The sequence below is a fragment of the Euprymna scolopes genome, chromosome 6, assembly GCF_053919585.1.
Source record: "Euprymna scolopes isolate OS-2025 chromosome 6, ASM5391958v1, whole genome shotgun sequence".
Classification (NCBI taxonomy): Eukaryota; Metazoa; Mollusca; class Cephalopoda; order Sepiida; family Sepiolidae; genus Euprymna; species Euprymna scolopes.
The window spans coordinates 7195001-7209047 of record NC_136487.1 but is presented as its reverse complement, the minus strand read 5'-3'; the positions used below and the strand labels follow the sequence as shown (position 1 = coordinate 7209047).

Genomic DNA, 14047 nt, shown 5'->3' with positions numbered 1-14047 from the left:
TCTTTAAAGAGAAACACCCGTCTGGCTGAAACTACTGTTAATAATCTTCCCCACTCTTTATCTGTGCCTAAATCCAAACGTAGATTCCATGAGCAGAGCTTCTTTCTCAGAAGTGCACGATTGTGGAACTCTCTTCCGTTCGCCTGTTTCCCACCTGACTACAACTTGGATGTCTTCAAATCCAACATAAACAAATTTCTGACAAACCATCCCCTTAAGTAAGACACTCTATCAAATCTCCAATACTAATGATTACAACAATACTATCTCATTGATAACTGTACACACAATAACCCTTATCCCTGAGTGGCCTCCGGGCCTTGATAAGTGGTGACCCCCATGTAAAAAAAAAAGGTTTCGTCATCATGGGTGGAGCTTTCGCTACTAGTTGGCAACCTTTGCATAATTTTACCATTTTTTCTATGCCCTGGTCCATGTAAGGCCAGTATGTATATCCTCTCATTAGAGGGATTCCAGGATGGTTCACATGAAATTTTTTCAGAATTTTCATTTGTAACACTTGCGCTATTTTATCTGCATACATTAAAATTTCGTCACATACCAAAAACGAAAACACTTTTAATCCTTTTTTCGTTTTGCCATTCTTGTTTTTTTAATCTTGTTAATGTATTGGTCCATTTTTGCTGCTTTTTTTATTTCTTCGAGTGTTACAGGTAGTTCTCAAACAATATTTATTAGTATGTCTGTTAGTTCATTTTCTTCTTTTAGTGTGGCTATAACCGTTTCTTTGAGAATTCCGTTTTACTTGGAATCAATCTTGACAGACCATCTGCATGTACAATTTTGTTAGATGATAAGTGTTGCATTTTAAAATTGTAGTTGATCAAAATAATGCTTCATCGCTGCAATCTGTTTGCAGTATGGGTAGGAAGATCTTTTTTTAACCAAAAATCGACAGTGGTGGTTTATGGTCCGTTTGCAAAACAAATGATCTTCCATGAATTAATCTATGACATTTTTTCAGAGCGTACACAATTGCCAGACCTTCTTTCTCAATCTGACCGGAATTTCTTTCTCTGGTTGAGGCAATTGGTTTGGTAGACCCATCTTCTAATCTGTGTAGAAGCACGAATCCTAACTCGTATTCACTCGCATCTGCTGCTACAATTAACTCCTTCTTCGGGTCGTAATGGGCAAAAGCAAGATCCAATGACAAACATTTTTTTTATTTTTTGCTTCCTCGCATTCTTTTGTCATTTTTATTCTTCTCCACAAACGGTGCTCTTAATTCATGCATAATTGTGATAAAAGGATTATAGTATTTCGCTAGGTCCAAGAATGACTGTAATTTAACTGCATTGTTCGATCTGGGCATGTTTCTAATTGCTTCTGTCCTATTTAAGTAAGGTCTTCTACTTTTCCGATCAATTATTTGTGCCAAATATTAAATTTTGTCCATATAAAATTCACATTTTTCGAGAGCCACTTTGAATCCGTAGTTGGCTATTCTCTGGAATACCTCACGAATATGGATTTTATGTTTTTTCAACATTCTTGTTTCTTATTATAAGTAAGCCATTGCAAAATCTAGGTTTGTTAACATGGTATCCATAATTTTTTGGGATAAATTTGGGGCTACTTTCAAATCAAAAACCAATCAAAATAATATTTATGGGTATTTATTGTCAGGTATTTTGAACAATCTCCCTGGACATTGACCTGCAAATATTCCTTTGATAAATCAATTTTTGAGAAAATTTTCCCCCATTCAACTTAGAAAAAATTTCCTCGGGTGTAGGGAGCGGATAGTTATGATCTTTTAAGCAATCATTTATTCCAGTTGAGAAATCCGCATGTACCCTGATCTTTTTATTTATTTTTCTTTTTACATATACTATGGGTGATACCAACTCAGAGTAGTCCACTTTTTCAATTACTCCATTTTCTTCGTGTCTCTTTAGTTCTTCATCTATTGTTTCCAGTGAAGAGAATTGAACCTTCCATTTAGGATTAAACATCGGTTTAGCTCTGTCCTTCAGTTCAAATTTCACTTCAAATTTAGTGCAACAACCCAGTCCCTCAGAAAATGCATTTTTAAAATCTTTTCTTAAATCCTTAATAATTTTTTTCTGGCAGTTTGGAATTTCTATCTCTGTCACACTTACTTTTCTACAAAACCAGTTTATGGGATTCTCCATAAATTGATTAGTATCATCAAGTCAATACCAAATAAATTAGCATTTTTTCCTAGTATGACATAAAGTTTGGTCTTTACTGTATTTTCATGCAGTGTCCCATTTGTACCATTTCATCTTTGAATTTTAGTCTATTTCCAGAAACACCTCTGGCAATTTTTTCCGTATTTTGTAACTTTGGATATCCAATTTTCTTCCAACTTCATCAATTAGTAATATATACCTCCCAGTATCCGGAAGACAGTTTATTTTCCAGCCATTCATTAAAACAAAAAAATCGTACGAAAAAACAACAAAGAATTGTACAAAAAAATGCTAAAACAACAAAATATTGTACAAAAAATGCTAAAACAACAAAAAATTAATTGTACAAAAAATGCTAAAACAACAAAAAATTGTGCAAGAAATGCTAAAACAACAAAAAATTAATCATACAAAAAATGCTAAAACAACAAAAAAATTGTAAAAAATTGCTAAAACAACAAAAAATTGTTCAACAAAATGCTAAAACAACAAAAATCGTACAAAAAATGCTAAAACAACAAAAAATTGTACAAAAAAATAATAAAACAAAAAAATTGTACAAAAAAATGCTAAAACAACAAAAAATTGTACAAAAAAATGCTAAAACAAAAAAATTGTACAAAAAAATGCTAAAACAACAAAATATTGCACAAAAAAATGCTAAAACAACAAAATATTGTACAAGAAATGCTAAAACAACAAAAAATTGTACAGAAAATGCTAAAACAATAACAAATTAATTGTACGAAAAATGCTAAAACAACAAAAAATTGTACAAAAAAATGCTAAAACAACAAAAAATTGTACAAAAAATGCTAAAACAACAAAAAATTAATTGTACAAAAAATGCTAAAACAACAAAAAATTAATTATACAAAAAATGCTAAAACAACAAAAAAATTGTACAAAAATTGCTAAAACAACAAAAAATTGTACAAAACAATGCTAAAACAACAAAAAATTGTACAAAAAAATGCTAAAACAACAAAAAATTAATTGTACAAAAAATGCTAAAACAACAAAAAATTGTACAAAACAATGCTAAAACAACAAAAAATTGTACAAAAAATGCTAAAACAACAAAAAATTAATTGTACAAAAAATGCTAAAACAACAAAAAATTAATTATACAAAAAATGCTAAAACAACAAAAAAATTGTACAAAAATTGCTAAAACAACAAAAAATTGTACAAAAAATGCTAAAACAACAAAAATTGTACAAAAAAATGCTAAAACAACAAAAAATTGTACAAAAAATGCTAAATAAATTCAATGAATTTGTTTTAAAAGGCACGTATCATTTTGTAACAATTTGGAAAAATTATGGAGAAGAAAATACAACCGACCGCCGAAATACACAGAGCAGCATCAGAACATGTTCCTTTTTGCAGTCTTATTTATTCTTATTTATTTTTTATTAGAAGAAAATAAATTTGAAATGGATTAGCAATAGAACAAATATTTTTCTTTTACTTTTTTGGAAAAAAAATACTTTTTTGTGTGTCTGTTTGTGTCTCATTCTTTTTTTAAATTTTCTTTTTCGAATTATTTTATCAGTTAAGATTTTAGAACTTCATTCAGACTCAATTGTTTTTTTTCCTTCAACCATGTGCGTTCCTGAATTCAGTTTCACTTTTTTTTCCTTTTGAGTCATTCTTAGAAATAATATTTTTTGTCTCCAAAATATTATACGCTCATCTTTCGTCGCCAAATGATGTATCTTTCTTTAGATAATCATAACACAGGACATCCACTTAGGGTTAATACACAGGTTTAATTACAAAGGGGATGCAAAGCGAAAGTTTGTCTCTCTCGGTGTGTTGGAATTTTATGATTTCCGAAGGATTACATCTACATTGTCTGCATAGTATTGTACGGAGTAGTGCTAGGTCATTCCATTACAACATGTTACATACCCATTGTTAAAATGCATCTGTTGTCATAATGTTTATAATACTAGACATTACACGAGTTAGCCACACGTATGTAATATATACACCCGTCCATGTCATACACAACCCCAGACAATGCAACACTTTTTCTTACAACTTGCCCTGAGCTATGTCAACCTTCATTCTGTCTCCACTGGGATCTTCCGATCACTCAGTTGTCTCAGTTAAGATAAAAACAAAATGCAATAAGTCCTCAGACGTGCCTTTCCATCGATACTTTATGGCTGATTTGGATAACTTCCGTACATTTGTATCAGATCTACCTCTGTATTCCATGTTTAAAAAGAATGTGTCCTCTAGAGTATTAGACTTAACGAATTGGTTGATTGTCGGTATTGACCAATTCATACCCTCCAAAAAATTCCAACCAAAACTTAATAGCAAGCCATGGTTCTTTCGAGAATGTGCTGCTGCCATTGCGCACAGAAACCACTTCTTCCGTTGCTTTCAATGACATAGATGTACTGAAATTAAAGCCGTCTTCAGAACTGTCAGCAACTACTGTAAAAAAAATAATAACGAATGGGAGAAAGTTGTATGCTCAGCCCGTCAAATCCAAAGTAGCAGGTTAACATTGCGTTTTTCTTGAGGGGGGGGGGGGGGCATTCTCATCGACTCCAAACAGATTTCTATATTCCTTTAAGCTACATTGGATTTTTTTCTTCAGCTAAATCGGATTTTTTTCATTCCGGATTTACCATCACGTTTTTTGCCGAGATTGAAATTTTTTACTTTTTAATTTTTTCGCCTCTTTGGATTTACCATCAAGGACCTCCAATATTCGGTTTGTTTTTTCATCTTAACATGTTTTTACTGATATGAGCATATTACAATTTTTTTCTTTTTTTTTTTTGCATTTTATGACTAACTATCACACCCCTAATTAATAACGACACTCACCTAATCGTAGAAGACCTAACATAAAGCAACTAAGCTAGTTTTAAGATAAGAGCCCCTGATTTTTATTGTTTGTTTTTGTAGATGGAGACTCTAGTCGATTCGACGGTTTTCATCGTCATGAGAACAGAGAAGAAGACTTGATTATTTATCCTTCACCCCAAGGAAGAATTGGCTGTGTGATCACAAGGTGAGTTTCTTTTTATCAACGCTATAAAGTGCGGCTTGCTTTGCTATCTATTCAACTGGTATAGCTGTTACTTACTTACTTTATGATAATCTGTAGAATAAAATACGTGTACATACGTTATCACCTTTCGCACCTAATCTATCTAGCTACCTATCTGTCTTCTACTATTATATAAAAGTCACTTTGCGTGTGTGTGTGAATTCCTTCTCTATAGGTTCCGAAACGGCTGAGCCTATCTTTTGCAAATTTCATTCAAAGCTAATTTATATGTCTGGCAGTGTTCTTAGATATGTTTTGTTCCAAAATTCATTCGATAAGTATCGAAAATCGAAAAAAAATCTCATCTTGAAAATAGTCTTTCTCTCTTATAGATTCAAAAAAATGTTACAGAGGAATATTTTACGTTACACCGGCCGAGGTTACACCGGTGTAACGTAAAATATTCCCTTGAAAAAATTCTTCTTTTTATCTATAAGAGAAGAAAGACTATTTTAAGATCGTCAAGCCCAAATATCAGCTGACGTGATATTGTAAACAAACACAGACGGAATTTAATGAACGGCATTATTATTATTATTATTATTATTATTATTCTGTGTGTGTGTGTGTGTGTGTGTGTGTGTGTGTGTGTGTGTGTGTGTGTGTGTGTGTGTGTGTGAATTATTCCTCGTAATATATAATAGTCAATATTCCAGCTAGTTTTAAATAAACTCGTCTGGTCACAAAAAAAGAAGTTATGCCGCAAAGTGGCAAAAGCTTCTAAGCTTTTGCCACTTTTCGAAAGGTGATAACGTATGTACACGTATTTTATTTTTTGCCACTTTTATCCACATTCAAAATGAATTGTTCCAAACTGGAATATAAATTCATAAATATAATTTCCGTAATCACAAATTATTGCTACTATCTTTAACCTAAGATTAGTGTAGCATCAGTTCTGGGTCCAGTCAAACTACGATGAACGATGAAAAAAGTATCTAGATTAAAAATACCATGTACGAAATCAAAATGAACCCTTTACACATATAGAACATAATCAGTTTATGTGACGCATGTCAAGGCAATAATGATAGCCTATGGCACAGATCATAATGTACGAAGTGTCTTCAACGTTTCCAGACTTTTTCGTGTGGGCACTTTTATTGATAGTACACACATAGAACTTCGAAGTAATCCCCTCCGGCTGCAATGCTCTTGTTGCACTGTTTTTGTTCAACTTCTGCCAGACGCCATGGAAGTCCTCTTGTGTGAGCGTGTCAATGGCCTACGTCACAGCCTCTTTCATCTCTCCTCAATTGTCTCACAACGGTAGCCTCAAGGGTTTTCCTTGAGCTTAGCTAATAACCAAAAGTCACAGGAAGCAAGGTCTGAAGCCTATGCGTGAATTTTTTTTTCTTTTTTTTTTTTTTTATTGCAAGAGTTGCGCAATCCAACCACATCTCTCCTGAGTCGACATTGTTAAATACCAGTGGCAAGTGGAGGTTCAGGACGACTGGAAACAAATGCCGAGATAAGCGGAAAGCACATACAGCATCTAGAATTCCCAAATGGTCACCCATCTGGTATTAGCCAGGCTCAACGTTGCTTAACTTCGGTGATCTGACGAGATATATATACAGCAAAAATTAATCTTTTTACCACAACTGAAAAGTTTTTTTTCCTTTCTTTCTCCTTAAGCCTAGCAAATATACGGCATAATCACGTTCACAGTGACTATACCATATTGTGAATTTTAGATCACTGAAGTTAAGCAACATTGAATCTGGTCAGTACCAGATGGGTGACCATTTGAGAATACCAAGTGCTGTATGTAGGAGGATTTCGACACCTCTATGCGAGAACTGAAAAAAACATCATCTTTTATGACAGGGAATATGCAAGCGAAATAAAGTTGTGGATCTCATAAGCCCCTGTAACTTCCTTCTCCGGAGGAACCCGGTTTAATTTAACTAGGGTGGGTGCTGTTGCTTTAATGCCTAACATAAAGCGAATGTGCTTGAACAGAATCTGCATGGAACATATTACCATGAGACTGCATGCTTAAAATCCAATGTCGCCAAATAATGGTCATAAATCGTCTCCATAATTTCTTTATTTCATACATCATTTTCAATCCTCTCATGATAATCTTTGTCATTCAACTAACAATCCATCTTCTACAACGAATCATATGTATCTGCGCGTGTCTTTTACTTTTTTTTCAAAGGGTTACCACAAATCAAGGCCCAGAGGCTACTCGAGGATAAGGGTCAATGTGTGTATTGTAGTCGTTGAGATAATAACGTAGTAATCGTTTGTGGTAAAAATTTGGGTTCAATAAGAACTTGTTTACGTTGGACTTGAAGATGATGATATTGTAGTCAGTTAGAAAGCAGAACAGCGGAACAGAGTTCCACACGCTGGCAATTCTAGGAAAGAAGCTTTGTTCATGGAATACATTTTAGGTTTAGGCAATGAGGGGGAACTTATTGATAATGATTTGAGCTAGATGAATATTTTTTGCGAAAGATTGGCGAGGAGGGGGCATAGATTGGAGCTCAGTCGAACACTTGCCATGGAAATAGCGATAGAGCAGAGATAAGCAGGCAGTGTCACTTGTGTGGGAATGGGGTTGCAGAGAAGAGAAAAGGGCATCGCTTCTAGGTTACGAAGTCTGTTTAGCACTCTGTCAAGGCAGGATAGGGTGTTCCGAGGAGCTCCTGCTCAAATTCCTTAGATTATTTCAATGACGTTGAGATTGCCAACGCCATACGTACAAAAAGCCGTTCTTGTCTCTCGAGAATGTCGGACGCCAATAAGGAGGAAACAGTAAAAACAAAAAACAAGAAGAGAAAACCAAAGTTGAAACTAAAAATACAAGTCGACGCCATTAGATCATTTGTAAATGAAAACACGCCAGTGTCGATCGGCACGTTTGTTTATTCTTCCTAAGTATACATTGGGTGTCGTCTGCGCAGTTGAGGACAGTAAACATTAATACCGCCTAACGTAGTAGGAAAGCATTATGTGTGTGTGTGTGTGTGTGTGTGTGTGTGTGTGTGTGTGTGTGTGTGTGTGTGTGTGTGTGTGTGTGTGTGTGTAAATTCACCTATTTCTTCGCCTATATATTAAAAATAATAATAATAAAATAAAAATCATGATTGTAGATTGTGGTAACCGGAATGTAGTTTTATAGTATATATGCTCTGGAGGCGATAATACATCTTCATTGAGCTTATTATAAGTAACAATTTTGATAATTTTATAAGTATACGTTTTGATATTTTTACCCATGGTATATACACTGTGTGTCAAATTATTTATGAGAGATCATTTTTTACCGCTTTCAGAAACTTACCGGTAGTTTCGTATCAAAAGCTTCAGAAACATTAGTAATGCTCAGCTGCGCGTACTGTGAAACTTTCGTACTGTTCCGCGCAATGTAAACAACTTGCCATCGTAATTGCTGAATTCACGTTATTTCATTTGTACCAAATTATTAACAACGCAGTTTGTTTCGTCAATAAAATGGGTCGTAAAGGTGGATTGAGTAGTTCTTAAAAGAGTACTATTACAGCAAGCAAAAGTTAAAACTACCCTCGAAATATAAAAAATGATAGGAAGGTACCATCAAACTGTGAAGAACGTTGTCAATGACTCTTCAAAGGTGCGTAAGAAAGCTGATAAAATAAATCTAGAATTGTTTCACGCCGTTCTCTACTCCAAATTAAACATGAAGTTGTTATGAACCCTGTGCAGACAAGTCCAGAAGTCTTTGGCCAACCCGGATTAAAGAATGTCTCAAAAAGTACTCGATGTCGCCTTCTGGAATAAGTGGCAAAGTCTGTTAAGCCTGTGACAAAGCCTCCATTAAAGCAACATCACATACAAAACCGATAGAAATGGGCAGAGGACAACATGAAAACAGATTTTTCCAAAGTTTTGTTCACGGATGAAGTGCGTGTCACTCTTGATGGTCCAGATGGCTGGAGCAAGGGATGGGTCCTAGATGGACGACATCGTCATCAGCGTTTAAGGCGCCAACAAGGTGCTGGTGGGATAATGATTTGGGCTGCGATTATCGGAGGTACTTTAGTTGGCTCATGGGGAATCCCAGAAGGCGTAAAAATTATGTCAAACGCTTACATAGCTTTTCTGAAGGATCACTTTGAACCATAGCTGAAGAAGCAAATGTTGACGTTCAGAAGAACCATTATTTTTATGCAGGATAATGCTCCATCGCATGCAGCAAACAAAAGTAAAGAATATTTACAACAAGTGGGGTTCTCTGGGCGACGGAAGATGGAGTGGCCTGCGAATTCACCAGATTTGAACCCAATTGAGAACCTTTGGCGTAAGCGACATCTCTATGCAAGTGGGCGCCAATTTAAGAGCAAAGATGAGTTGTGGGATGTTCTCCAAGAGGTATCGCGAGGAATAACTGTTGACGAAATCACAAATTTGACTAATTCCGTGAACCAACGTCTTTTATAAAAAAGGATCGCATATGCCCTACTAATTATGTCAACATAGAAATTACTATGTAGTTCTTGTGTTCTAAGGATTTTCAATAATCAAGTTATGGGTATATGGTGGTTTTTTTTCTCAACCTCGTTAATAACTTGACAAGCTGAATTTTTTTAACAGATATTCCTCTCTTTTGCCATAGTTTCGCTAATACTGCTTTAAATACTTTTATTTTCGGACTGGACTAGCTGAATAGTATCGTAAACACTTTCTTAAAGTTTCATGGATTTTTATTCACTCGTTCCTTAAATATTTAAAAAATGTAAACTCGTTAATAATTTGATATGCAGTGTGTATATATATATATATATATATATATATATATATATATATATATATATATATATATATATATATATATAGAGAGAGAGAGAGAGAGAGAGAGAGAGAGAGAGAAGGCTAAAAAATATATTTATAACAATTAAGCTAAACATCGGCATCTGCGTTTCATCCCAGCAGGAAATAACCAGATTGAGTGTTTAACTTCGCCCGGACATCTCAATGTAGCTTAATTGCTATCAATATATTTTCATACTAAACTCTACTTATGTATAGAGCACTGTTTAATTAAATACTGACATTCTATAAACAATATATTATATGTAATAATATATTACAAAATAAGTACAGACGCTGGATAACAATGTATAAAAATTATTTATACGGAAAATAAAATATTTCATTAAAATTTCAAATTTCAAAATAGACAACACGGGATAACACGTGATTTAACAATTATGTTTTATTGGCAAATTTAGTTGCGTAAATTTTAGGCTTTTAAGAACTTATTATTGGTTGATAGTTTCATAAAACTTTGCATAATCTGCATAAAACTCTGCGTAACAACAAATCTCACCAGAATTCCAGTACTCTCCAACTTTTTCGATAATCTTTGCAAATGAATTAGCGTTATCACAACAGCCATTTGCCATTCACTTCTGACTGGCAATGACTCTTTGGGTGACAATAAGGTTCTTCAAGGTCCCAGTCCTTGAACTCTTCCAGTAAAGATCCGGTTAGTGCTTTCTCCCTTCTTGGTTAGGTGTGGTGCTCGTCTATGCCGACACTACACTTTTTTATTTTAGGGTGGGTATTATTATTATTATTATTATTATTATTATTATTATTATTATTATCCATAGTAGTCTCAACCTTTGGATGTTTTTAGTTGGATTTTTTTATCTTGAACATCAGGTCAATTCCTTTGACTTTAGACATTCAAGCTGTATTAACACTATCGCCGTTCCTAACAGTCAAGCCTTTTGCAAAATTGGATAAGAAATTGTCTTGTCAATCTGATTAAGCCATTTATGGTGGCTTTTTGTTATGATCCCACGCGTTTCAATTATAATGAAAATCACTTTGACTTGTTTACATTTCTAGATTCCAACTAATTCCCATTTTAGATCTTGGTATTTTTTTTCTTTTTTGTTCTTTCTCTCGCACTCTGGTATCGAAAGACTACGTCAATGATTGAGCAAGTTCTTTTGTTTTTATTTAGTAAAATTATATCATGTCTGGAGTGTTCAAGGACCTTAACAGTCTGTATGCACATATCCCAAAGGAGTTTGACTTTGTCGTTTTCCTGAACAACTTCTGTTTTATGCTCATTCTACTTCTTGTTGTGGTTTATTCTGTAAAATTTGCATATATTCCAGTGTAGGACCTGAGCGATTGTGTCGTGTCTCCATTTTTATATTGAGACTGAATTAGCATAGGACATTCTGATAAAATATGCGCTAATGTTTCTCCCCTTTCATTACACAATCATCATCATCATCATCATCATCGTCGTCATCGTCGTCGTCGTCGTTGTCGTCGTCATCATTATTATTATTATTATTATTATTATTATTATTAAGTCAGAACAAGTGAGGATGGCAAGGTAGAGGTATGGTGGAACAAAAGTGTCATAACGACCACGCAATTGAAACATAATCGTCCGAATTTGGTTGCCATTGACAAAGTCTCAAAAAACTGGTAGATTGTAGACTTTTCAGTACCCTGGGACAGGAATGTGAGCGTGAAGGAGAACTAGAAGTGGAGCAGTTATGCTCCATTGGCCTTGGAGATAAGGTGTATACACGGGGTTAAAACACAAATAATCCCGGTCGTAGTTGATACGCTAGGAGTAGTATCAAGTCGTCTGGAAGGACAATTGAAAAAAACTACAAATCGCCGATGTTTTAGGTGGCCTTAAGACCTTTGCTATTGTAGGTACCACTAACATCCTTAGGAAAACCCTTGATCTTTGAAGCTCCTGGTTTGGAGCCGGGATTGAGGGAAATCCTCTGGAAATTAATCCCATACCTTTCCAGAGAGACGTTGATAAACGAAATCAGAATTATTATTATTATTATTATTATTATTATTATTATTATTATTATTATTATTATTATTATTATTATTTCTGTTGCATATTTTATGTCTGGTTGTTGTTATTGCCGATTTTATGCTGATAGGCGGATCGTAACAAATGATCCTAGGCTATCAGCATTTTTTCTCAGTCTTCCAGCACTTTCCACATAATTTTCAATTTACTCGTCAAATCATTTTGTCATTTTCTCCCCCAGGATTCCCATCGCAATAAGTATAACCTCTACCGTCTTCAACTTCCACAATCTTTTTTATCTCCCTTTTCAAATCTTGATATTTTTCGATCTTCTCTTTTTCTTTTTCCTCCACATTCGCATCAACTGACACTGCTACATCAATAATTATTGTCTTTCTAAGAAGACTAAATCTGATCCCTAGCTTCAATCATATTATCACATTGGATATTCATATTCTACAATAATTTCACATTATCACTTTCCACCACCCCATTCTGGAACATGCTCGTACCATTTTTCACTGCATTCCAATCCTCTGTTCATGCATATATCCTAATGGACATTTCTCACAATATTGTCATGCCGTCTCTTGTATTCCTTTTAAGTTAACTTTTCACAGCTACTGACAAAGTGTTGTACATTCTCGCATTTCTGTCCACACAGTCGACATGAGGGACTTTCAGCCTTTTTATCAATGTGATACTTCATATGATTTGTCCTTAACACTTGCTCTTCTAACCTTCAAATCACATTTTAATAACCATCGCCAGGTTTTTCCTTGTCCACTGCCTCTGTTAAATCTCTACTTAATTAACCATGCATTTTCTTCTTAATTCACTTGTCTTTCGGTTTTTGTTTTTGTTTTGTTTTTTGTTGTTTTTTGCTTTTTTGTTCTTTTTTGTTCATTTATTGCCTTAAATTCCTTGTCCCTTTCTACTTCTCTCTCTTGCAATTATAAAATTTTGACACACCTTTTTATAAGCGTTTCCTCACATTTGGGGTGTAAACTTTCGGACTATTTTCTCTTCCTTTTACGCATTGTTCTATAAATCTTTGTCCTTCCTCTGCTCTTTTCACATAAAACCTATCGACATCAAAATGTTTGGGTGAAAAAATCTCCATTCATCGCCATTTTTTTTTCTTGTCTTCCTGTTCATATGTTTCAGCTCATTTTTTTCCATTGAATAATACTTCATATGGAAATGTAGCTAGTGTCCATGTAAGTAGGTACTGCAGATATTTTTTTTTTCGATCTTGACCTCAGAAGCAACCATAGTCTTTTCTTTTAATATTTTTCTATTCTTTCCTTCATTTAATCTTCTTTTATTTGATTCCACAATTCTTAAGTAGGTGTATTCTTCTTCTCCAATCAATATCAGAATCATTTACCTATTCAACATAGGTAAATGATTTATACATTCTATTTACCTAATCAATATCATTTACCTCTTCAAAAGATTATTCCTTCCCTTTCAGTAATTTTCCCCCTTTTCAATTTCAGGTACTACACTTCTGTTCCTATGTCATTGTTTTATTTAGTTTTTCATACAACTTAATCTGGTTTAAACCATACAAACTTTTATCCTTTTGTATCTCTTAACGTGTGCATCTCTTGTTTTATTTCCTCTTAAACAGTTTGTATTCCTATTTTTTACTCTATATTTTTATCTGTTTTTTTTTTTTTGTCTATTTTTTTATTTTTTTTTATTACATTTTCACCCCAAACAAGGCACATTGCCACTTTGTTGTAGGGGGCTACTATCAGGGACATAAGAATCAGGGGTACAATGTAGGAAGTTGGGCAGCAAGATGTCGGTTCATGTTGCACTTGAACTTCTGCATGTCAGTACAGTCGGGGAAGCAGGAACCCGGAAGGGAATTGCAAAGTCTAGCTGTTCTGAGGAAGAGACTACTGGAGTAGAATGCTCTCTTACATCTAGGGATCTCTACTGTGAAGGGGTGAGACTTAGCTGGTTGTCGGGTTTGTC

The 14047-nt window shown here is 34.3% G+C and overlaps 1 protein-coding gene across 4 annotated transcripts in view; it reads left to right on the top strand.

Moving 5' to 3' along the window:
- Window positions 1-14047, top strand: part of LOC145277484 (uncharacterized) — a 351446-nt gene that overhangs the window by 326084 nt on the left and 11315 nt on the right. For all 4 annotated transcript variants that reach the window (XM_080128864.1, XM_080128865.1, XM_080128863.1 and 1 more), the window contains exon 4: window positions 5115-5220. In XM_080128864.1, the coding sequence (XP_079984990.1) occupies window positions 5115-5220 (106 nt within the window). The remainder of the gene's footprint in view (window positions 1-5114; window positions 5221-14047) is intronic.